The sequence below is a fragment of the Rhyacophila brunnea genome, unplaced genomic scaffold (assembly GCF_057557595.1).
Source record: "Rhyacophila brunnea isolate RB1 unplaced genomic scaffold, BYU_Rbru_1.0 scaffold_4, whole genome shotgun sequence".
In the NCBI taxonomy this organism is placed as follows: domain Eukaryota; kingdom Metazoa; phylum Arthropoda; class Insecta; order Trichoptera; family Rhyacophilidae; genus Rhyacophila; species Rhyacophila brunnea.
The window spans coordinates 16,520,566-16,544,584 of record NW_028233068.1 but is presented as its reverse complement, the minus strand read 5'-3'; the positions used below and the strand labels follow the sequence as shown (position 1 = coordinate 16,544,584).

General features: G+C 35.1%; 1 protein-coding gene across 1 annotated transcript; it reads right to left on the bottom strand.

The window, feature by feature from the left end:
• Nucleotides 1-1,965: 1,965 nt before the first annotated feature.
• On the bottom strand, nt 1,966-22,377 carry LOC147066991 (glutamate receptor ionotropic, kainate 2). Its single transcript, XM_085954626.1, has 18 exons — nt 22,218-22,377; nt 21,103-21,264; nt 18,933-19,184; nt 18,409-18,575; nt 17,836-17,889; nt 17,240-17,404; nt 14,032-14,178; nt 13,175-13,378; nt 11,002-11,205; nt 10,804-10,908; nt 10,080-10,216; nt 9,502-9,622; nt 7,593-7,790; nt 7,291-7,491; nt 4,534-4,723; nt 3,880-4,007; nt 2,343-2,459; nt 1,966-2,031 (listed from the first exon to the last, which is right to left on the bottom strand). Exons 1-18 carry the CDS (start codon nt 22,297-22,299, stop codon nt 1,966-1,968), a joined length of 2,700 nt encoding a protein of 899 aa, XP_085810752.1. The 5' UTR covers nt 22,300-22,377.
• Nucleotides 22,378-24,019: the final 1,642 nt, after the last annotated feature.

Sequence of the window (24,019 nt, the reverse complement as noted above, 5' to 3'; positions counted from 1 at the left end):
AATGCAAGATAACAATAAAACTTCAATCTGAAAAAATAATGTAAAAGTTTGTGTTGGGATGGTAATTCCGCTTATTTTGATATAAAATACTTCAAAATAGGTACCTTATAAACTAATTTGTCAGACTGATTTCAAATCTTTGTTTTTGCTCTCCTGTAAAATTGTGTAAACAGCAGTTTAACCGTTTGTCATCACAGTACCGAAATTGTGTCTGTGTGCGAGATTGTAAAAGTAACTTTGTCGGGTTTTCTGACTAGAGGTCTCTTCGTGTGATTTAATTTCTGTATTACATTAATATATAATAATAATATAATCATAGTACATACATATTTACATCCACAATGAGTAATTTACAATCAATCAAGTGTCCAAAGGAAGTACTACATGAAAGATTTTTGTATGAGGCACCATGTATATTTAAATGAATTATAGCTTAAATTGTTGAGCAAATTACTTTTAAAAATAGGAATATGATATTATTTTATATGAAACAAAGTGTAAGAATGCAATACCGTCTACAGAAAGATATTAGTAGGACGTAGGTACTAAGAAAAAAATAAAACCTGGAATATTCTGAAAGAAAAGAAAAGGGATGATAAAATGCACGCGCACAAAAAAAACTTTGGGTCGAATCAATGCCAATCGCATGAGTCAGCAAAGCATTGCAAGACATGCGGCCCTAAATCTCAATCTGATAGTTTTTGTTCGAAATTTTTCGGAAATCTAAAACTTTACTCTCTGCGTTCATTATGGACTGAAAAAAATTTGGCAGAAAACCCATTGGATCTGAGGGGAAAAATGTTGGAAGAAAGAACTAGAAAATAGCTCTCGACTTTGATTTTTAGCAGAATTTTAAGAAACATTATTTTTTGCATAGGGGTAAAATATTTCTAGTTACGCCAATTGTCCTATACTCAATCTTCTTTTGGCTTTTCTAAAAAATACTAATTTTACATCTATCTCCCTTTTCCTTTCGCACACAGATATTAGTCTTTTAGTTTACGGCTATTTCGAATGTTACGTCAAGATTAAAATATAATAGTGTGATATCTACCAACTTACAAAAATAATTATTTGTGGGATTTATTAATCGACATTTTGTAAATCGCACATTGATTGTTTTTATCAGTGTTATGTTTGTGTCTTCAGAGGACAAATATGATGTACCACTATGTTTTACTAAGATAATGAATGTGTACCAGCTCGGCCATCTCTAGTGTATAGGCCAAGAACTAAGTTTGGTGCAGAAACTCGATGGTTAATAATTTAAGCAGATTTTTTGTATTATTATGTAACCAAATGACATACACCAAAAATTGAGACTATTGTAAATACTATTTGATGGTAATTTGAGGTCAAAACCTTTTGACCAGAGCACTTTGACCAATCCACATAACAGGAATGAGAAATTTTATGGAATTCTTAAAATAAAGGCTTCGATAAAGAAAAAATCCGAAATCTACTGTGTTTTAGAGCCAAACTTTGTATGTGCTTAGCCTGTATACCTACTAAGGATGGACTCGATATCAGTCACGTATGAAAAGAACTGAAAAATAATATCATTGTACCATTCTCTTGTGAGTGAAGAGGTTAACATAAGCTTATTTTCTATCTGAGCAGATATTGATTACCTTCATGATACATAGATTGGCACAGAGTAATATTTTATGTTTTACATTTACATTCGTTAGTGTAAGATGTCTTTGAGTCATTGTCATAAACTTAACACTAACTTTTTTTTTAAATCGTACCTTAAATCTACAAATTTAATTACATCAGACAGACTTTCTCGATCATCATCCCCGCTCCGGATTACAATACAAAAGTGGTTTTCAATTCACTTGCTGCGGTCCCTTGAATTGTAGATCACGTAGCCAAGTGAGTGATTTGCAAAGGGGGCGGGGCCTGTCTTTCGGCGATGAAGTACGACTGGTGGGGCGGGGGCGACGGGTTTGGAGCGCGTCGCTAGGAACTACTTCGCAACTCTTTCAACGGCAAAGCGCAACTTTCGCCCGTGCCATATGTCAGCTCCTGGAAACAAAGTTTGTAAGTAATACGGCAGAATATAATTTCCAACAATATGTAGATGATAATAATAAGATTGATGTACTCATTCTGTGTTTGACATTTAAGGCAAAGTGCAGTGTACTGTGAATTTATTGGAGACATCTAGTGATAAAATACGAAATATGAGGCTATTGGTTTAAATGTTTGCCACCTTGATATTCTGCCATTTTTCAGTGGTTATTAAAAAATATTTTATCATAATTAAACATCATTATTCATCATTATTGATGTTTAATTTATTGGTTTGAAGGTTATTGTATATTTTAAAAAGTCACCCCATTGTAATGTGCGGAAGGAACATAAGTAGCGGGAGCAGCACATCTGGCACAATGTCTTCGGAGCGCCGGTCGCTGCCGAGCTCCGCCTCCGCATCTCACAGCAAACCTCAACTCCTGAAATACAATTGTATTAATCACCCATAAATTTTCTATATGTATATTTTTTCCTAAGCATGTATAATACTAACAAATACTTGTGTTGCAAATATCTGATAATATGTTGTGCATATATATTGGAATACCTACGAGAATATCGTCACCATTCATTTCGTCGTCGAGATTCATTGAAAACAAGGAAACTTTTAGTACCTACCAGTATGTTTGTCAATTATTACTAAAAGTTACTGTCTAGTCAAAGTAAATTTCATTGCTAACAATTTTGTAATATTTCTTTTTTCAAACACTACATCTATTTATTTAACGTAGATAATTTGAGGTTTTCAAATTATATTCGGATAAGTATGAAAAATTTAAATTTTAGCATGTTCACTCTCTGATTGTTCAGGTTTGGTATTTTACCCCATTTTGTGGCCACGGTTTTTTTGTCAATCCCAATTTAAAATTTTTGCCCTTATCATTTTTTTTTACTTTGGCAACAATACGTTCATAATATTATGTACATATTGATACCAGATGGAAGTCTCCCACAGGAGACCACCTCAAAGGACGGACCGAACCATCAACTTTCCCATACCCCACAGCCTATGTCCACTCTAAAACAGACGCGGTCTACCGATAGCGCCGTCACTACTCAATCCGTCGGTAAAACAGAGAGCGTGATGACGCCGCCTGACAGTTGGATGGGCGCGAAAAGATCTCTCTCTTGCCCCTGACGCCGAACGAACAGCATCGATCGCCAAATCACGCTCTTAAATTGAACGCCGGACAGCTAGCATCGCCTCGGACGCAAAGCCAAGCCAGCATCTCCAGCCCAGCAAGCATCTCTCGCCTCGGAGTCAGACGCCGAGCGACAAGCACCTCCAGCCCAGCCAAAAGACGGCATCGGCAAGCCGCAAGCCCTGACTCTCTTGCCTCGGACCCCAAGCATAAGCATCTTCAGCCTTCAGCCGAGAAAAGCAGCCTTCAGCAGTGAAGTCAATAGCCAGTAAAAACCGCGTCTACAACCGCCAACAACAATACCCTGCAAATAAAAAACTCCTGCCAATCTACAATGTGCGTTCCTCTCATTCCACCCCGCTTCTGGCCTGCTAGTGATACGGCCCTCACCATTCTCCTCGACGGAGAAAGGCCGGTATCAATATTTATTACAATGCTTGATAACGATTCCAGAAATTTTCTTATATGGCTTAATTGGTAATTGTATAAAAGTTAATATATTATTATCCATGTTAGCAGCACTAAATACACTGTAAATAAAATGCAAAGTGCGAGCTGCTGACTCTTAAGCGGAGCCGGAAGTGTGAAGACTTGCATCTAATTTAGCCACATAGTACTTTCATAAATATAAGCTCCATCTCCATAAAATATTTTTTTATGACTTATGTTTATGACTTAATGATGTGAAACAACATACCTGTCCCATTTCACTGCATAGTGACTGTCTTCCTTGGGCGGCGTTCTTTTTAGAGTTCCAGCAAAACTCTAATATGGCGACTAAAATGGCGAGCGCCAAACCGCACAGCAGAACCACAAATACGCCACCTGCAATATCCCGATGAAAAACAATATTAACTTGGTAGTGTTAATGTTTTCAGCCATCGCTACATTTCTGACAATAGCGTCTTTTATGAGCACATCCAATTATTCTGCTCACAATTATCTTACAGTATGTCCCTGGACTCATCTGAGCATTTTGCTGAGAGCAATAAAGATCTGGTCATACTGCGTTTACACTGCCAATTATGATGTCTCTCCAACAGCAATGTGCAGTGATTTCTGAGATGAGGGCTGCCATTCAAAATAAGTGATTTTATTTACCAAATCAGAATCAGAGATGTATCTATTAAAAATATTTCTTATGAATGTATTACATTATGAATATCTTATCTATAACTGGAGGATGCACCTCATCCACAGCATCTCTGCTTAACATTGCTCTCCAAGATGTTACCCTCTCTCCCTATGTATCACATGGCCAAATAACTGAAGAGTTTTCTGTCTTTTATGAATTTATTGTAGGTATTTCAACCACATCATTTTACTAAAAAAATCCCCACATTAATCTCACCGATATTTTGCACTCCCAACGCATTAGCTTTAGAATCCTTGGCTTTATCTTCCCGATTGCAGACGTCGCCGGTGTTCTTCCACCATTTATCGTAGAGAATTTGAACTGCACCTTTTTCCTGTAACTGGAGGATGGCCAAAGATATTTTGTCTCGCCACGGGGATCCTTTGCCAGTTGCTATGCCATAACCCTAAAAATGTTCATTATATTAATGTAGTTAACTTTATATACTAAAAACTCCTATATAAATAACATATTATTTTTGTACATTATAAAAAGTGAATTTTTTTTTAACAATTAACCAAGACAAGTCTTGTCTGTTAAGACATTCAACAGACCAGTATCTTTACAATTAGCAAAATGCAGCTTAGTTTTGAATCACCATAAATATCATGTAGCTCCATCAGTCGGAAGCCAACAGCGGTGGAGTGAGGTTGTACAACTTCGCTTGCGTATTCGGGACGCTATTCGCCTGGTTACTCGCGAACGGTTATAAATACGGGATACAACAAAAATAATATTGTTTGTAAATGAATTTGACAATAAACTCAACATGTGTGGTCCCATGTGATTTTGACAATCAGTGCCAGTGCTTGAGAAAAAGTGAAAAATATTTATTGTTGCACGGATAGTGCACTTTGTGCGGGGAGTGCGTCAAACGCTGTGAAGCGAGGGGTTGTCCACACTGGTTTTTGTTCACACTGTTGCGCGAATTCCAAGACCGCGTGAACGGCAAAAGCAATAAAATGGAAAACACCACGATGGAAGTGAATGAAACCAAAAAAACGAAGAAGAAAAGAAACGATGATGAAGAGGAAGTGGTTGGAGAAAAAGAAGAAGAATGGCAGACGGTGACCTCTGGAAAAAAACCCAGAAGAGACTCTGGGGTCACTCCAGAGGGAAACCAAAACATCGTCATGATAGCGACGGGAAGTAAAATTCCATTAAAATTGAAAATAGCGCAGATGCTGCATAAGGCAGGAGTAAAAGTACAGAAAATTTACAATAAAAATTTAAAGACGTACATCCAAGTAGAAGACGAAAAAGAAGCAGATAAAGTGAAACAAGCTGGAGAACTCAAAGATCTCGGTTTTGTGACCAAAGAGAATGACTCCTGCTCTTATGGAGTAATAAGAAAAGTCGATATTGATATGGACCTCCAAGAACTGCAAATGGAAATCAAAAGTGATGCAAAAGTAATCAACCTTAAGAGGTTGACAAGAAAAGGTGATACAGGAGAGCTGACAAAGACCTCGTCAGTCAGTATTAAATTTGGGGAGAAAAAATTGCCGAGAACAATTTACATATATGGAGTCTCTTTTGCTGTAGAACCGTATGTATTCAGGGTTATGCAATGCTACAAATGCTGGCGATATGGGCATATCGCGAACAATTGCGGATGTACAGTAGAAACGTGCCCTAAGTGTGGTGAAAACCACAAAACCTGCGAAAAAAATGAGGAAATTACGTGCTTCAATTGCAAAGGTAACCACGCGGCAAACAGCCAAAAATGCCCAAAGTGGCAAGAGGAAAAGAATTGCAAAGAAGCAATGAAAAAAATGAACATACCTTTCAAGGAAGCAAAAAAAAATATGTTAAATAATAGCTATGCTGACATATTAAAACAAAAAAAAAATCGTAGGAAGAGATGAAAGCGAAACAATTCAAAAAACTAAGGAAAACAAAAAGAAAGAAGAAGCGGTGGTAGAAGCTTCAGGCTCAACAATAATATCTACAGGTAGTAGCGTAAAGCCTACAAAAAATAAGAAAAATTCAAAGGGGAAGACAGAGGTTAACGCGATGGGAGAAATTATGAAAGTCTTGCTGAAAGGGGGAGACTGGCAGCAGATCATTAAACAACTAATAATTAAAGCAGTGGACTGGGTATGCAAACAATTCAAAGAAGGACACTTAAAGGAAATTCTAGGGGAGGTTCTGGAGCAAAATGGATAATAAAAAACAAATTAGGATTTTAAAATGGAATGCCAGAAGTATGAAGCAAAAAAAGGATGATATAGAACTCTACTTAATAAGACAAAAAATTTCAATAGCATTAATCTCAGAGACTTGGCTGAGGTCTGAATTAGACTATCTGAAATTCAATGATTACACGATGTATCGAAAATACAGAAGGGATGGATACGGAGGAGAGCGATTCTGGTGCATAAAACACTGGCGTCTAAAGAAGAAAGAAAGAAAGACGGAAGAGCTAGACATAATAATTATAAAGCCATCTAACAGAATAGGAGTGAGGACCTGATCGAAGGATCCCCTTCTAGAAGAGAAGAGGCGATATGACAGCGAGTCGCAGTCAAAGCCTCGGTAAAATCACAAAAAAAAAAAAAAAAAATCATGTAGCTCAATAGTTAATCAATTAACATATACATCATACTGCTGAACTTTCTCCATATTTCCCTATCTTCTGTAGTCCTCCTTGAATGTAGGTGAATTCCTACACCTAGTCTACCTCAGTGTTTGCCCACTTCCTCTTTTACATGTCTCACTGCCCAATACAATTAAAAATTAGCCTTAGTGGAGTGTGTCCGAAAAGTTGTGCAATAAATATGAAAGGCACATAGAAATAATCTTTCACTGATGTTCAGTTCAGTATCGAGGCATTGCTTATATTCTGGCATCGATATCAGCAGCTGTTGTTAAAGATGTTCACTTTTTATTCAATACATAATTTATTATAACAGTGGAAAATAAGAATTTTATTTATGTTTTCGGAGGATATAATAATTTCGCTTTTGCTACCTTGGAATCAAGAAGTCCTCCAACTTGAGTCAAGTTGCAATCTCTTTGAACTCTGTGGTCAAGCATAGTAGATTCCATGAGGAATGCATAGCCACCCGCCAAAACTCTCTTAACGCCTTCTTCATAACTGGACACGAATACCCCGGGTTGTTGCGAATCCATGTAGCGCCACATCTGACGATATATATCGATTTTTGAGTCCTGAGTGAGAGAATAAAACAGTTAATATTGTCATGCTGGCGAATCGGTGCGGAATGTTATTTTATAAATTTTACGGACCAAAAAAAATCCCCACAACTCACTCTAAAGAAGCTCATGGTGCTTCCCCCCTGCAGTGTCCCGTACTGTATGGCAGACTGCCCGGCTAGATCTGCAACGGTCTCGATGGGCGCCACAGTGCGCTCCACTGTGAGGAAAGCGGCCAAATTCGCCGTATATGAAGAGATGATGATCAATGTAAAAAACCACCAGATTCCTCCTACAATGCGAGTGGATGTTGCCTGAAAGTGTTTTGTTTATAAATTAATATTGCCGACATGTTGATAAAAACTAGTTTTCAAAACATTTAACATTATAAAGTGCACAAAACATTCAAAGAAAATTGAAGGATGATGAAGTATCAGCCATTAAGTCACTCATTGAATAAACATGTATTGTTAAGATCTCAGATACTTCAAATACATTAAAAAAAAAAATCTTTTAAACCATGTCCGATCCTAAAAAGATCATATGGGCCTCCACAGGAGAAATGAATGTTAAACCACTTGCTCAACCTAATAGTTACAGACTCTGGGTCCAAACACTCATTGAAAAATAACATGTAATTTTTTTGTTTCCAGACCAGGGATTCGATCCCGGGACTCTTGACATTAAAGGCCGATGCGTTATCCGCTCGGCTATCATGGGTATAATATTTTGATAAGCTCTAACATAAATATGTTATTGTCATAGATGAGGGCTTTTTTTTGCATATTGCATCGGTGATGACTTGATAATATATGGTATGAGGTATGGTATTTTTATTCCATTCCAAATTTATCAAACGCTACAGCCTTATACAGTACTCTCTCAGTAATCCGCCACCCCAAAAACCAGACAAGTGTCCAATTAGTGAAAGCGGCGGATTATAGTGCATACATACAAAATATGGTAAAAACAGGTACCTATTTCGTAAAAATAGTTTTTTTGAGAAATTTGTACTAGCAAATTACGGTTTTATTTATAATCAAAATCAAGTAGGTATTTACTAATAACATAATTGTGATGCGGTCCTTGGGCACTTTTCTCCCTGGTACATTACTTTCTTCTCGATGAATGTATGTTTTACGAAGGAGAAGTTTCCAAAATGAACCCATCTCATCTGCATTGTATACTTGTACGAGGCGGACTACTGAATTTGACAATTGAATACCGGCGAATTATAGAGCCTGATTTTGTAGCTAGTAAAAATAACGGCGGATTATAGTAGTTGTCGGATAATCGGGCGGCTGATTACTGAGAGTGTACTGTATTATGTAATGTCAACACTGATACCACACAGCATACACAGTGAAGCAGCCCTCATCTAAGATATTATATACATTCATCCTAGTGGAACGAATATGTCTTTTTGGCTAATTTGACGTAGGTGCATAGATATGCTAGAAATCAACCAAATTTTATTAAGACAAAAACCAGAAGTGCTACTGGCTCTAGAAATGTGCGAAATAATGACATTATTTTTGACGAAACTGCGTAAATACTGAATACAAATTAACCAAAGGCACGAATGTGGCACATTTGTGTAAAAAAAATGAAAGACGTTTTAGTCAATGTGCCAAAGACAATAGAAAAAAAACCCTATATAAGTAATATTATTATTATTATGTGAATCAAAATTCTAAGACTCATAATAATATAGTGACTTCCCAAAAATGTTTAAGCTTGATTACCTCAGAAGTGTCATTTTATACATTGCTGATTTGCATGTGATTGGCATAGTTGGGACGAATTATGGAGCACAAAATCAATTAAAATAATATTAGTATTTCTAATTATCTTTCACTGAATATATTTGGAAACTTTTTTTATTTAACAGATTAGTTGGGTTAGTATTTCTTATAGATAAACGGAACGGGAAAATGTAAAGTTTAAATTATAGTCTCTTACATTATTGATCAATTAATTTTTTATCAATAATTTTTTCAAATTGATATAGATTCTAATACATACCTTGGGGTTAAGACCTGATCCTTGCCTAAGGAAGGTGCCGGTGATGAACCAGAAAGAATTGGAGACGGAGAATTGATTGGTAACCAGTCTTGACTCTCGGGCGCAAGGGTGAGGATTTGACCTAAACACACATTTTCTATTATATCTAATAATATGTAGTAATAATCACATATAAATGATTTATTAGAACATTCTTTATCTAGTGTTTTTAATAATAACTACACACCTCACAATCCTAAGTGTAAGGCCTGAATGTGACAGCGTTCGGCGAGGCGCGAGCGGGGTGTGCAACTCAAACGTCTAATGTGAAAATATTCATAGACAATGTCTGTTTTTGGTTATACATTTGAGTTGCGCATGCCGCTCACACTCTGCCAAACGCTGTCCACTCAGGCCTTACACTAACACTAAAAGGTTCTTGACATTAAAAAGTCTTTTGACAAAACAAATCTATCAATGAAGTACATAGTATTGTAACTGCTGTTGTTAAGCTGCTAATCATTGTTACTTTTGCCTAGAACCTACCTACCTAAGTTACCTAGACTTAGTACTTATTCATAAATATTTCTTGTACTCACCATTCATATGGTGAAAATCTTGCCATCACAAAAAGTGTGAATGAAACAAGAATGTAGGCGGCTAAAACATAAAGCCAAATCTCTATCGCTAAGGGGTTTAGGAAACTGAACAGTCTAGTTGGTTGGGACGTCGGAACCTGCCAATTAAAAGTGAACACCATTAGGTTTTTGTAACAATACCTATAGGAACCTTAACATTAAGAGTAAACTCAAGAGCGCTGTTTATCTGAGATTTCTCTTTATATCCAATGAATAAAAGAAAATATGATTCTTTGAAATATTGATATATTTACATTAATAGAAACTAAATATTTTTTCCAGTATGTCATGGCTGCGATTTCATGGCATTTTATGTAGTGTAAGTGCCCATACGCACTTGCGGCAGGCCGCGTCGCGGGCCTATCGTTTTTTGTATGCGAAGTGCGATATGCGGCAGGCCGCTGCGGTTAGCCGGCATACAAAAAACGATAGGCGGCAGGTGCGTATGGCCGCTAAAGGAAATGGCGGTCGGGAATAGACAATATAAATATGAAAGAGTGGGTGGTATTTGTAATTACAGAAATCATCACTAAGTCGTCTGTAGCTCTGACATAATGGTAAGTCTACATTTATAAAATATGCTTAAGAGCTATTTAAAACTCATGACAAATTTGTAAAGGTGAATTGTTTTTATTCAAGGGCTTTCCCCAAGGTTTATTGATAACAATTACAGAATAATCAATACCTTAAACAAAATTCCAATGCCCAGGTTCATAAAAGGTTTCGTAAAATCTATGACAGTCTCTCTGGCATAATTTATCGTCATTGACGCTACGGCCAAATCAGCTTTCTGGAATAAATACACAACAAAAAAAATATATAATATCATTTAACAGATACATGTTATTGAGTTATAACCGTTTCCGAAAATATTTTTTTCTACCTGGTCCATGAGTTCTTTCACAATTCCATTCCACTGGTTAGTCTCAGGGTCTAATACTCCATACATATTATCAGGAACCAGTCGCAGTTTATAGGTAAAGCCCACACGCCCTGCAATTATCTTTAGGAGGTCTATGCAGAATCCTTCATATCGGTCGTTTCCTTGAAGATTCCAGCCTTCCTTTACCATCACGTATGGCTTTTCCTGAAAAATTTAGATATGCAATAGTGATTTTTAAACATGCAATATTGCCATGTCAGACCAAACATTACAACAATTTAATATCAGTACTATGTGCTATTGTTAACCAAAATGCTATTTTACAGGAGGAGGATTTTTTACTTTTGACATTTATTTATTAATTACCTGTGGATGATTATAAAATAAACAAGTTTATAATAAAGCTTAGGAATAATACTGTCTTTATAATAGGCTTTATAATATTTAAAAAGCCTAATATTATGTCACATTGGCTTTTTATCCATAACGCTAACTGGATATTCGCCCTTATGATTATTGTTTTTAACCCTATCCCTGCGTATGGCATGTAAACATGCCATAGACTTTATCTCGTATTTTTGACCAAACTAGAAGAGACACTTGTGGATAATATGCTTTAAAAATTAGTTCAAACCTTTAGGTAGACATATCAGGCAACAGATCATAAAAATGTCAAGTAAAACACAAGGAAATATATTTTTGAAAAGAACACTCGTTATTCAGTCGTTTGAATCGCGCGCCATTGCGAAGACGGGTGTACTAGATGCGTCACCAGGGTTATCAAAACAAAACATTGGTCATGCATCGAAAAGTGTGCATCGATAATATTTTTATTTACCTTTTAATTAATTATTATGATTACGTTAGTGTTATGTATTTTTTCTTAGTGATCTGTGATCTCGATAGAAACATTTTGAAGATTTGTTTTTAGTATTTTTTGTCATTATAAATATATGTGAAATAATTATTTCACCCGCCAAAATGTCACTACCACATAATATTATCGAAAAAATAATGCTGGAAAATATTTTATCGATGCACAGCTCTCCAGTAAACTTGTTTGGCTTTGTTCATTGTTCCATATTTGATATTTACATTATTATAATGGGTAATAATTTTAATTTTTATGTGCCACGAAACTGTGTTAGCTCTGTTCACATGCTCATATTATGCCTGGCGATTATTCGACAGGCCCTTTGTACAATGAAAAAGCCGACGGCGCCTCATAAATTATATCATAATAGTATTTTAGCAGTGCGGTAATTATTTTTAGTGTTTTATTCTCCAAAACATCCTAATGAATAAGTGGATGACATTATTTTATGGCGACGAAAATAAATATAGGTTCAGAATTTGAAATGGTAATAAAATTTGAGTTTACGACTTACTAAATGCGATAAGCGATAACCCACTGATTATTCCACAAGTGATTTAGTAATATATCTGTCATAGACCGTAATCAACTACGGCAGCATGTACTCAACACAGCCCTGTGTATAACGAATACAAACGCGGCGAATTGCTCGGTAGTATGTGTTGAAACTGTGTATGTGAAGACTGGACAGCCGCCATTTTGAACGCGCGGTCAAAGCTTGGATATTTTTTAGCGTCTTCACTTTCTTCGATTTATTTTAGTGAGAATGTAACGAATATAGTTTATTTCTTGGTGCATTTGGAATAACTGATATATAGTTCATCTAGTAATCTATTTTTTAATTTTGGAATCGATCTGTTTTAGCTGTAGTGACCGTTTTAACAGATCACTTGACTGAAAATAAGTGGAGATGCAAATTCGCCGTTTTTACACTACAAAGCTAGTGAGGTGCATATTGTTTTTTCATTAAAATCTCAATTTCGCCAAAATGGTTGATTCACCCTTTTTACAAAACACTGACGATGTTCTTGTACAAATATTCAACACGAAATTTTTACTATTATCACTCGACAGAAAGTTATAATTTATTTTTGTACTTTTTCTACAATCGATTTATATTTTTATTCTCATTCTCTGTCATGTAGTTACTAAGGGATGAATGTGCCACATACTTTATTAGTGATTTTTAAAAGAGATAATGGATCCTACATTATAAAGCTAGAAAGAATATCTTCCAGGAAAGGAAGAAGGTGCACAACTTAAGTGGCTTCAGAATATGAAGAACAGTGAACAACTCACCTCTCTAGTCACTACGACCAATGTAACATTCGGACCGGCCTCATGCCTAAAAGCCGCCGGATCGGTCAACTCCAAGCCGCTTCGGGGAGACCACGATCCAGCCGGTGCTAAGTTTGACCCGTGCAGTCGTAGTAAGCGAAGTGTTAAACCCGTTCTACGGCCTTCTGTGAATTCTATTGGACCAGTTAAACCATGGGCGCTCACCTACAACAAATATTATCCAAAATTACAGTTGTACAGAAATCATAATGCATACCTAGAAAATTTTGATTAAACCCCTTTTTTCTTTCTGTGTATCCATCGTATTTCAGTTTCAATCTCTCAATCATTGAATGCTACTCTCTTTTGTAAATTGACTGTGTTTTGGTCAAACCATTGATTGATGAACCATTTTTCAACCAAGAAATGCATTCCTTCTTCCTTACCATCTTTTGCCTAGTACCTTTCACGTTATGAGTAGCTGAAGCAGTGCATTATGCAGCCGAACAAGTCTACTTTTCATTTGCTCACAATCTATTAGACTCCCAGACATTGTAAACCCATTCTTTCGAGTACTACATCATTACATATTCTTTGTTTCCAGATATCCTTTGGATTATTTGGTACATTCACATCTCGAAAGTCATCAACACATTTCTTGCCTGTTCACTTCTTTCCATGCATCGACATCATATTTGCATGTTGTGGTCTCAGTTATTATTAACTATGTAATCTTAGTATCTATACAACATGTCTGAACAACAAAAGATGAGTAGTAATTATTATATGCGAAAACGCCATAATATACTTTGTGAACAATGTAGCCATAAGAGAAGGTACAGACTCAGACACACGGTACATAATTTCCAAGTACTTACAGAGCTGATATAGTTATACAGCGTCAATCCATCATCCCATGGGTTAGCAGTTTCGCAGGAAAGATTAGCTGGACGCAGGGGCGCTTGTAAAGCTGCCAAACCGAGGGCCAATACATGGACAGCATCGTACACGAGGGCCGGTGTTGTCTGCAAGATGAGCATTTCAATTTCTAAACTCAAATTTTACCGATTATTGGTTTTACATGAATAATAAATTGATTCTAATTCATTGCTATCTTATTCAATTCTATTCATTTAGGTTTGCCTGCGCAAGCATAGAACCTATCTTTTTGGTAGAGCTGGCTTAGTAACCTCAAACTGACCCAGGATATTTAAGAAATTATACATTAACAAAATATATATTTTATAAACTGTATTGACATGAAAACTAATGAATCCTTTTGTTGAATATATAGAAATAAATTAGACATAGTGAAAGGAATTGTTGCATTTATGTCTCTATAAGCAATATAAAATTTCTGTGATATCATATTTGTAATCTGTGCATGCGTTGATCATTTGCATTTTGCAAAAAAATGTATTTGGGATTCGCGGCTTACTGGTATATCTTCCAGTATCCTGCCAAGCTAATCTGTACCTGCCTTTGAGGCCCAACCACATTGTAAAGAATTGCAGAAATAGTTAAACATTTCAGCTGTGTCCTATAATACATTGATACTGGATGAAGGTCTCTACCCACCGCCAACGACAATACCCTGCGATATAATAAACTCCTGCCAGCAACCACAACGTGCGTTTTTCTCATTCCACCCCGCTTCTGGCCTGCTAGTGATACGGCCTTCACCATTCTCCTCGACAGAGGATCAACAGAAGAGGAGCAACATGTATGTATTAGGGTTAATGCCTTACTACTGCTGGACAGAATATCGTCGGCTTAACTAGAAAACTGCTTATCTACAGTTTAGCAAAATGTTCAGGAGAGCATAAAAACTGAATAAAATCAGTTGTAACCAATATCATGTTGTGAATTTTACATATGTTACGTAAATAATAATTTTTGTTGATTTGGCATTCAAATATTAAGAAAAATTTTAACCTGTCTCCCAAAAAACACAAAAAATGCAGATACGTATTATTCTCTTTTCCTTACCAACATAAAATTTGGAGATACGCAGTTTGCGTAACTTATTTTAAGTATGCAAATTTAGTGTGAGGATACTAATATTACCCAATTATCAACACACAATGAATGTAACAGCATGATATAACAAGCTGAAAGAAGTACCTACATAGCAAGCTTTTCTCCTACCAAGTATAATCATAGGAAAATAAGTTTGAACTATTAACTTATGGAAGAATAATATTTTATTAAAATGTTAACATATAAAATTTTTACAAAAATAGTTTCTTGCACACTCTGACATATCTATTTCTGCATTTTAAGGATAGCACAGTGGAAGTTGATCTTCTTGATGCTTTTTTCGTACTGGTTTTTCTATTTGTTGCATTAACTGTTACAAGCGTATTAACCAACACTTTCTTTTCTGCCCAAGATAACTTCCAAAAAATCATTAAACATAACTCTCCTCTCTTCTGATATCGACTGATATTTTATAACAGAGCGATCTTTCTTTGAGGAACTGCAATTAAACCTTTCTTTCAGTGTTCTTTTCTCTTTGCCGATGCCATACTTCCATTTTCCATTTATTTTCTTTTTTCCTTTGTAAGATTCACCCTTTTCTCTCTTTTTTGCGATTGCCCATTGGTTTTTATCCATCTGACCCGTTTGAGATCTTCGTTTATCAACTGTGTTATCTTCAGTTGACAGACTAGCATTAATCTGTACCTCCTTTTTTGTATGTATTCCTTCCACCTGCTCTGCAAAGACTAACACATCGTCTAGCGAATTGTTATTCGAATCCATTTGGATGTAGTTTTGAGTCTCCACTTGCTCAATCAAACAATGAGTTGTCTCTAAAATGTTATTTGACTCCATTTGGATATAGTTTGAGTATCCGCTTGCGCAAACAATGAGTTGTCTTTTCTTCATAACCATTTTCCACCTGTGCTACCGAAATGCAAATTTCACCTAATTCAAGATTGTTTGAATCAATAATTGTATTTACAGTCCTTGTCTCCACTGGCTCAATTTTCTTTGTGAGACTACCATCATCATTGACGACGTAATTTTTAAGGGCATTCATAATTTTATGGGCTCTTAACGACGACATGGTTGATTTCTGTAACATAAAAATTCAATGTGTCACTAACCCCTTCCGTGAATTTTAATAAAACAAGTAAATAACCATAATAATATTTATTATCAAACTGTAAATTATTTTCTATACTTTTGTAGTGTCAGTAATTAAGTTTTAGTACAAGAAATGGGATCAACAAAAATAATAATATCATATTAATCGTATTACAAACGCCCGCAAACTGCGTATCTACTGACACACTCTTATGAGAAAAGTAGGTATCTACCACAGTGAATTTAAAGTTCATTTTAAACATGTAAACAGCACTTTTTCATATAAACTTAATATTTAATGATATTATAATGACATAACATACCTCGAATAATGTGAAGATTCGTTTAAAAACACCAAATTTGAGCAATTGAACTAGTCTGAACAGGAACGTTGCTCGCTGCTCGCCAAACTTAGAGCGAATGAAAGCAGATACGCACTTTTCTTGTCACTAATATGATGTTAGAAGTTACGCATTTTTCTAAAGCGAAGATTGTGCAAATGCCATATTTTTTTTAATTATACGTAGTTTGCAGTTCGATGACGTATAAAATTCTCTACAAAATGGCGTTCTCAACTTTTTTTCGACCAAATACGTAGATAAGCAGTTTTCTAGTTAAGCCGACGATATCTAAGATAAAAAGTTCCTTTGTCGATGTATCTTCGCCATTGACAGACATTCGCATCTTTGCTAATGTGCAGAGAGCGGCCATGTGTGTCACAACATGTGATATCTCATGAATAATACTAAACCGATATAGAGTTACTGATGGGAGATTTCTGTAATTATCTAATTTACTGAAACGAGTGGTTATAAGTTATGGTTAAGTGTTTGGGCCCAGAGTATGGATCTAACAGGTTGAGCAAGAAGCTAATATCCATTTCTCATAAAAACAAAAATCTGTTAAATACTACCTCCACTCCGTGGAAGCCCATTTGATACTCTAAGAATATCAATTTTTGTTTCAGATAACAATGAAGGTGTAAATAAAATTCACCTCAATCGTCCCTTTATCCAGTAAAATATTTGACCCAATCGGACGAAAGTTTTCCATTTGCAGCAGCATTTCTTTGACTTTGTCGCTATCCAGATCAACAAGTCTCCACCCGCTCATATTCACTCTGTTGAAGTAGAAATCTTCCAAATCGAATAGTTCTATATCCTAAAAATAAACAGTTAATTTTTACTTCCAGTGAAATGTGACTGTGACTGTTTGCTTCAGGCGATAAACAAATTTAGCCTGCTCTTCCCTTATCGCAAACATTACACACGGAGTCGAAGTTGGAACGGTCGATAACCTTTCAGGAAAGCTAAAATATATATGTTGAATATGACTTTGAAGAGAAAATATTTAATTGTTCAAAACATCTGCCAGTAGGCTGCAAATTTCATTTATAATCAATGGGCCGCAATAAATGAGATGGCGAGCCACAGGCTGTGCACAACTGATATAGATTATTTATCGCACCCCAACAAGTCTATTAGAAATTATTTCTTCATTGAATTATGTTTCTACGCTTGGAGAATGGGGTTGACATTTGAGAGATTAAATATCTTTACTAACGATGTTTGATATAGAATAGAAATACTTACAAAAGATGCAAATAGATAGTGATAATGGTGGCTATTCATTTGTAGTTGGAGTATCTGCAATATGAATAAAATGAATTTAAAATTTTATTATCTCAAACAAAAAAACAATCGAATAATGTTAATTAAAATTTACATTAATTACGCCTGTACACATGCACGGATTTACTTGCACCAACAGTGTGTAAATTAAATTATCGCGATAATAACTGTTTACACGTAATAGTGCTGACTGTTAAATATCAAAAATGTTTTGCGCAGTGTAGTTCTTTTTTTTCCGACAGATTCACCACTATTGCTCTACTACGCATGCGCATACGTCATGCATGTTCCAACTATCGCATGAAAATTCAGAAGCTTCTGAACTTTTTTGATTCATGCATGCAATCTTGCAAGTTGCACGATAATACGTGTTTACACGTCATGCATTTTCATGTTATGGCCGCGATAATACATACTGTCGGCAGTAAATCCATGCACGTATAAACAGGGTATAAGTATACAAAACTAATAAAATATGCTGCATAATTTATATGAAATTTTGGAAAACAAGAGAAATATCTGCTTTCAATTTACCGCTCGAAACAACTTAGGCATGTGTTTTGAATCTGTATCGACAATAATGTTGGTGATTTTCTTCGCTTTGATCTCGGAGAGTATGCCTCTGTAGGACTCTGGGCCTTCACAGCGCCTCACATAAAGATCTATGCCTTGACGACCGAGTCCTTGAAACCTGAAAGCTCCTGAAAACAAATGAAGTACACTTTTTTAACTGAGCGTACAGAAAATTTGTGCCAAAATGGGGCTATTTGCATATACCTGGTGTATGCAAAACAGTGAAATATTAATATTATTTAATTAATTATAGTATAATCTATTTTCAAAATAGTAGATTCATCATTTTTAAAATCATACCAAATTGAATTCTGACCAGCTGTCCCTGGTTTATACCATAAATTTACTAAAAGAAAACGATGTTTTTGTTAATAGACTATTTCAACAGTAAGTTAACATCATTAAAAAGATATTATTTACCATTGCTGTATCAATGTAAATACAAAAAAGATCTGATTCTATGTTTCAAAACGTTTATTACTAACCATAGCCACTGTCTTCATACAAAACAGCAACCCTTGTCCAATTCAAATAGGCCATAAAGTCAGCAAAAGCTGTGTCCAGCAATTTTTGTGACGGGTGAAGATTGATGGAGAACTCCCTCGGCTCCAGATGATCCGGAGACGCCTCCATGTGGGGTACGTCCATTGCCTCACATAGGCCTTGCACGGTTGAGCCGAGACCTGTGTCTTGTGGTCCAAATAACGCCAGAACTCCCGATTCTATCTGACCACATGCTGAAATAAAAAGAATATATTTGATGCTTTTTATAAAAATGTGTTAATACAGTAGTAAGTAGTGAGATATTCCCAATTCGGCTGTAACTCTCGTCGCATTAGTAACATTGGCTAAAATTAAATTATTTATATACAGTCGAACTTCGTTATTACGATCACGGAAATAGTGAGATCTCGGATGTAATGAGGAAACATTCATTGACATTTTAGTTTATGATTTTCTCTATACATTTATTCACTTTTATAATGAGCTACTTCTCAGGTATACCGAGCAAAACTGTTAATATGTTGATCGTTTAAAAACCGCCAGGATCGGATTACGTTTATGTCACTAGTTAAGTGTCTAAAGTACCTAATTAGTGTTTTCGCCGACAACATTGAAAAAGTATCCACGCATATGGTTCTAATTGCATATAAATATTGATACATCCCTGTTACAAGCGGGCTTCTCCCGGTGTAAAATAATCATTTAGTAGCTCAAGTCGAAACGTAACCCTGACCTCTAGAAACGGCTTCATAAAACATCTAATCTGATTCCTTGCTCAACAACGTAAGTATTTTTTTATTTATAAGTAAGGGCCTTCGTCCGGTGTGTGAAAATCACATATTGGGCGGAGGTGTAATTAAGATAAATTTAATTTAATTTAAAAAGTATAAATGATGATGGATGAAAGCGATAATTTTAAGACTAAATATAAGTATTTAAATATAATAAATTTTGCCGCGCATTGTGCGTGAAATCCTCGCGCGCCGGCGCCAGGGTCAGGCTCGTGATTCGCCGAATCAAAGATCACGCGATAAAATTTGGCCAATCACGAGAGTCCTTTTTGCTGGACGGCGTCGGTACGCGAAATTTAAAAAGAAAAAAAAAATTAGTAAGCGTCCCCTTTCCGATAGGATAGGACCTGCGAAACTTATTGTTAAAACAAAATATGTAAACGTTTAAAGAAAATGTAAAATATAAGAAGACCACGTTACGAGCACGAAAGACCGTGTTTTATTTATACTCCAACCGTTTGAATTTCTTTTTTTTGTGAATCCGGGGTTCGATGGACTCCTGAGCTAGCCGCTGGAACCCCGGGGATCTCAATATCCAAGCTTTGCGAAGTCAGACGGTACCTTCCAGCGCCGGCGGTTCAACGCTTCATTACAATAAACAACTTCTTTTGTAGTTTATGAATGCCATGCTTGTTTCGGGGATTTTTACGATGGTTTTCAGATTTCTTATGTTCTATGCTTAAATAGAATGTGGCGCAAAAAATCTTATATAACGATATAACGAGTAATGCTTATAACGACAAAATTCAGTCAGTCCCATCTTCCTCGTAATAACTAAGTTCGACTGTATTGTTCTTAAAATTTGGTTAGATATCAAAAACATAGTCCACTCAAAGATAATTCACTTTCTATGAAGTGAATTTAATTTTATTAATTATACATAAGTTGGAGCAGCCTCAGAAATATACCACATTCAGTACAAGACCTTTCAAGGTATGTACCAAATTTGAGGATTCATCGTTCAACCACAATGCAAAGGTCATGAGGACTTTTTTAAGCCTCGTTTTCATTTAGTAGGAAGGTTTTCATCAAAGTCTTTGGTTCCAAAACGATCATTTTGCAAGATAATCAAATTGATGAAATATAACATCAAACTTACTATTCCTATATTTACTATTACTATTTCTATTATAACTAAATGTATTTATAGGTTACTTAAATTACCTACCTACTAATACTAACTTAACCTAACCTATCCTATAAATAATAAATTTATCTATGGATACTGCAGTCCTGCCAACTGAATAAAGACATCTGCCATTCTCTCATGTAACTTTCACAACTGTGACAAGCCTTTTTACATTTGCTTTTCTTCCGCATATTTCTTATACCTACAGTATAAGGATTATAATGATAATACCTTTCTTGGTAGCTCTAAAAAAATCCTGCCTCGGCACATACTGAATGTCATAAACAAGCGTACTGTGCGGCAAAAGAGCCCTGTCTTTGTTTATCCTGTAAACGGCGTATTTAAAAGCCAGTTCGGCACTGCATCCTTTCATATCTTCTGAGAATATTGCTCCTGAAATTGTAATTAAATATAATTAATGTTCTGAAAAATATTTTTACAAAATCGTATTGATTTACAACCAATTATAACATCTTATCTAGAATGATTCACAAAACTTATTCATATAGAATGTAGGTCAAATATACAATCACATCGTCTGACAGCCAATGTTTTGTATGTCAAAAAATTTGGTTTTAGGAATTTCAGGTTTCCAATATGAATAGACTCAAAAGGTGAATTTGCCCAGAGAGATATGATACTTTAGGTACCTACATAATCTGCACATAACTTATTTTATGCAAAATCGTACATATTATGATACACTGGCTCTGAAGTACAGATACTTTATAAAACTCATAAAAGTAAATACTAGTGAAATTGATTAAGGTTGACAACAGTTCATATAGAAATTTTAATTCTGCTATAATTTATTGTTTTTATAATTTCTTTACTTACATTATAGTTCCTATATTATTCAGGAATAGATAAAAAGAAAAATCAACTAATTTAACTCATTCACAAATTATTGTTTTGTAATGTCGTGGTTATTATTTATGTTCTACAGTATCATGATGAATAGGTCATAATTTTTTAAAATAAGCTTGTAGAGCGAATCAGTGTAGGTATGTAGTTGCTGCACAGTCAATTATCCAGGCACAAGTGATGATAATATGCTTAATATGCCTGCGAGACATGGACAAGATGTTACGTACTATACAACCCAATGACAAATACATTTTACAGACCAGAGATGAATCGCATGGCATTGAGAAAAAGACAAAGCAACAAAATTACTCTGAAATAAAAATAGGGTCCGATTTCAGCAGAATACCTCTTCTCTTCATAGTGTACTTATGTTACATCAGATACCATTCTCTAAAACATATTTATTTAATTGAATGAAGAATTTGAATAACTGTAGCATGTTTTGCTATTAATAATGATAACAATTGAATGATATTTACCTATCCTAATAATGGGTGGCAATGCAGTTGTGGCTATGGTATGTGCCAAAAGAATCCAGCATCCTACAGAGGCATGCATCATGAGAGACTGTAGATGCCTCACAATTCGAGATCAACGAGGCCTGAAGACTATCCGAACAGTAATGGCCATGATAATATAGTGTACATTAATTAATTCAGTACATCTGTAAAATATATATTATTTTTTTTAAATATAATAAAATAAAATAATTTTGCTTTCTGAATTGAATCAGGTTAAATAAATGTTGAAACTGATTTAAAAAGATTTGGCTTAAATTGGACGTCTTCCTAAAATTATAAACAATTATTTTATTTACACCGACACGTGTAAACAGGCCAAATACTAATGCTTATTATTAATTAATTGCATCTAGGCAGTATTATAGCACATGTACACGTGCATGGATTTACTTGCACCAATAGTGTGTATTTTAAACTATTGCGATAATAACTGTTTACATGTAAAAGTGTCTCGCCAATCTCATTCTTCAGGAGTAAGCGAGACGCGATGTTTTAATTTTATGGTACTATTTGACAGGTCGTGATAATCGGTAAACCTAAAAATGAGTCTGCATGGTGTAGTTCATTTTTTTACTAGCAGATTCATCACTATCGTTCTGCTACGCAGATATCGCAGAGTCTCATTGTCGTGTGGAAATTCAGAAGCTTCTGAACTTTCTTAATCCACGCATGCAATCTTGCAATTTGAACGATAATACGTGTTCACACGTGAATTTTTTTGTTATGACCGCGATAATATGTACTGTCAGCAGTAAATCCATGCGTGTGTAAATGGGATATCAGTGCGAGTAAGTGAGTACTAAGTCCGTGTAAACAAGCCTTAATGAGCAGCTGTATAATGAGGTAGAAATGCAAGTATAATAACTATTAATGAAATTTAAATTTGTTCATTGTTACAAATAATATGTGACCAATAAAATCAAATCGAGTTTCCTTACAGCAATAGCTCATGAGGCAGCACAGAACTTGGATAAAGGTGGAATCCAAGCGTCGGTCAAGTCAAAGACTCAGTGAATGTAGACGAGAAAGTTAATTTAACCAACATAATATGTGTTTGTTATTTCTTTTAACTATCATGTCATTACACCAAGAAATAATAGCAAAACAAATTAATAATATTTATGACATTAACTCTCGCATGTTAGATTTTATAAATCTAAATGTAACCAACACTATACCTACCACGACAAGTGAACTAAAATTAACAGTTTCAAAAAAATCATAATAATTTTCAACAGAACAAAAATACCTAATATTTATTCTGCTTAGCTAGAATATATGGCCGCCTATGATTTATTGAGAATTGTGATACTTAGTTGATCACCACTGATTTACTACACTTGTACAGATTCATTCAAAATTCGCTGTTTAGGTCATTGCATTATAAGTAAAAACTCGTTGCACACCACTGCACCATAAACATCAAACGCCTGTATATTTTAATATTGTCTAGGCAAGATTATTTACTGATAAGCAAAGAAATTGCCTAGAATCAAGCGCACTTGAAAAAACACTACGTAAAAATATTATTTTGTCATATTGAAAGCAGAATCACACGAATTTCGAATAAAAATACTTACGATTTTAAGCTTGCATTTAGGCGTTTTATTCATAAAATTAACTTATATCCATTTTAGGTTTGGTAATGTTGTTTTTATCTCGAACATATAAGCAATAGAACTAGTAATTGACATCGAAAATGGTAGTACATATTATTACAATACTTTTTACAATATTATTTAATTTATATATTAAACCAC

What these genes read in the sequence shown, in the direction of transcription:
- LOC147066991 (XM_085954626.1), bottom strand. Translation starts at nt 22,299, where the DNA reads ATGATGCATGCCTCTGTAGGATGCTGGATTCTTTTGGCACATACCATA. An exon ending in TGAAAGAACTCATGGACCAG is followed by an intron (nt 10,909 to 11,001) that starts GTAGAAAAAAAT and finishes TATTTATTCCAG; the next exon opens with AAAGCTGATTTGGCCGTAGC. An exon ending in GTTGGGAGTGCAAAATATCG is followed by an intron (nt 4,008 to 4,533) that starts GTGAGATTAATG and finishes GGGATATTGCAG; the next exon opens with GTGGCGTATTTGTGGTTCTG.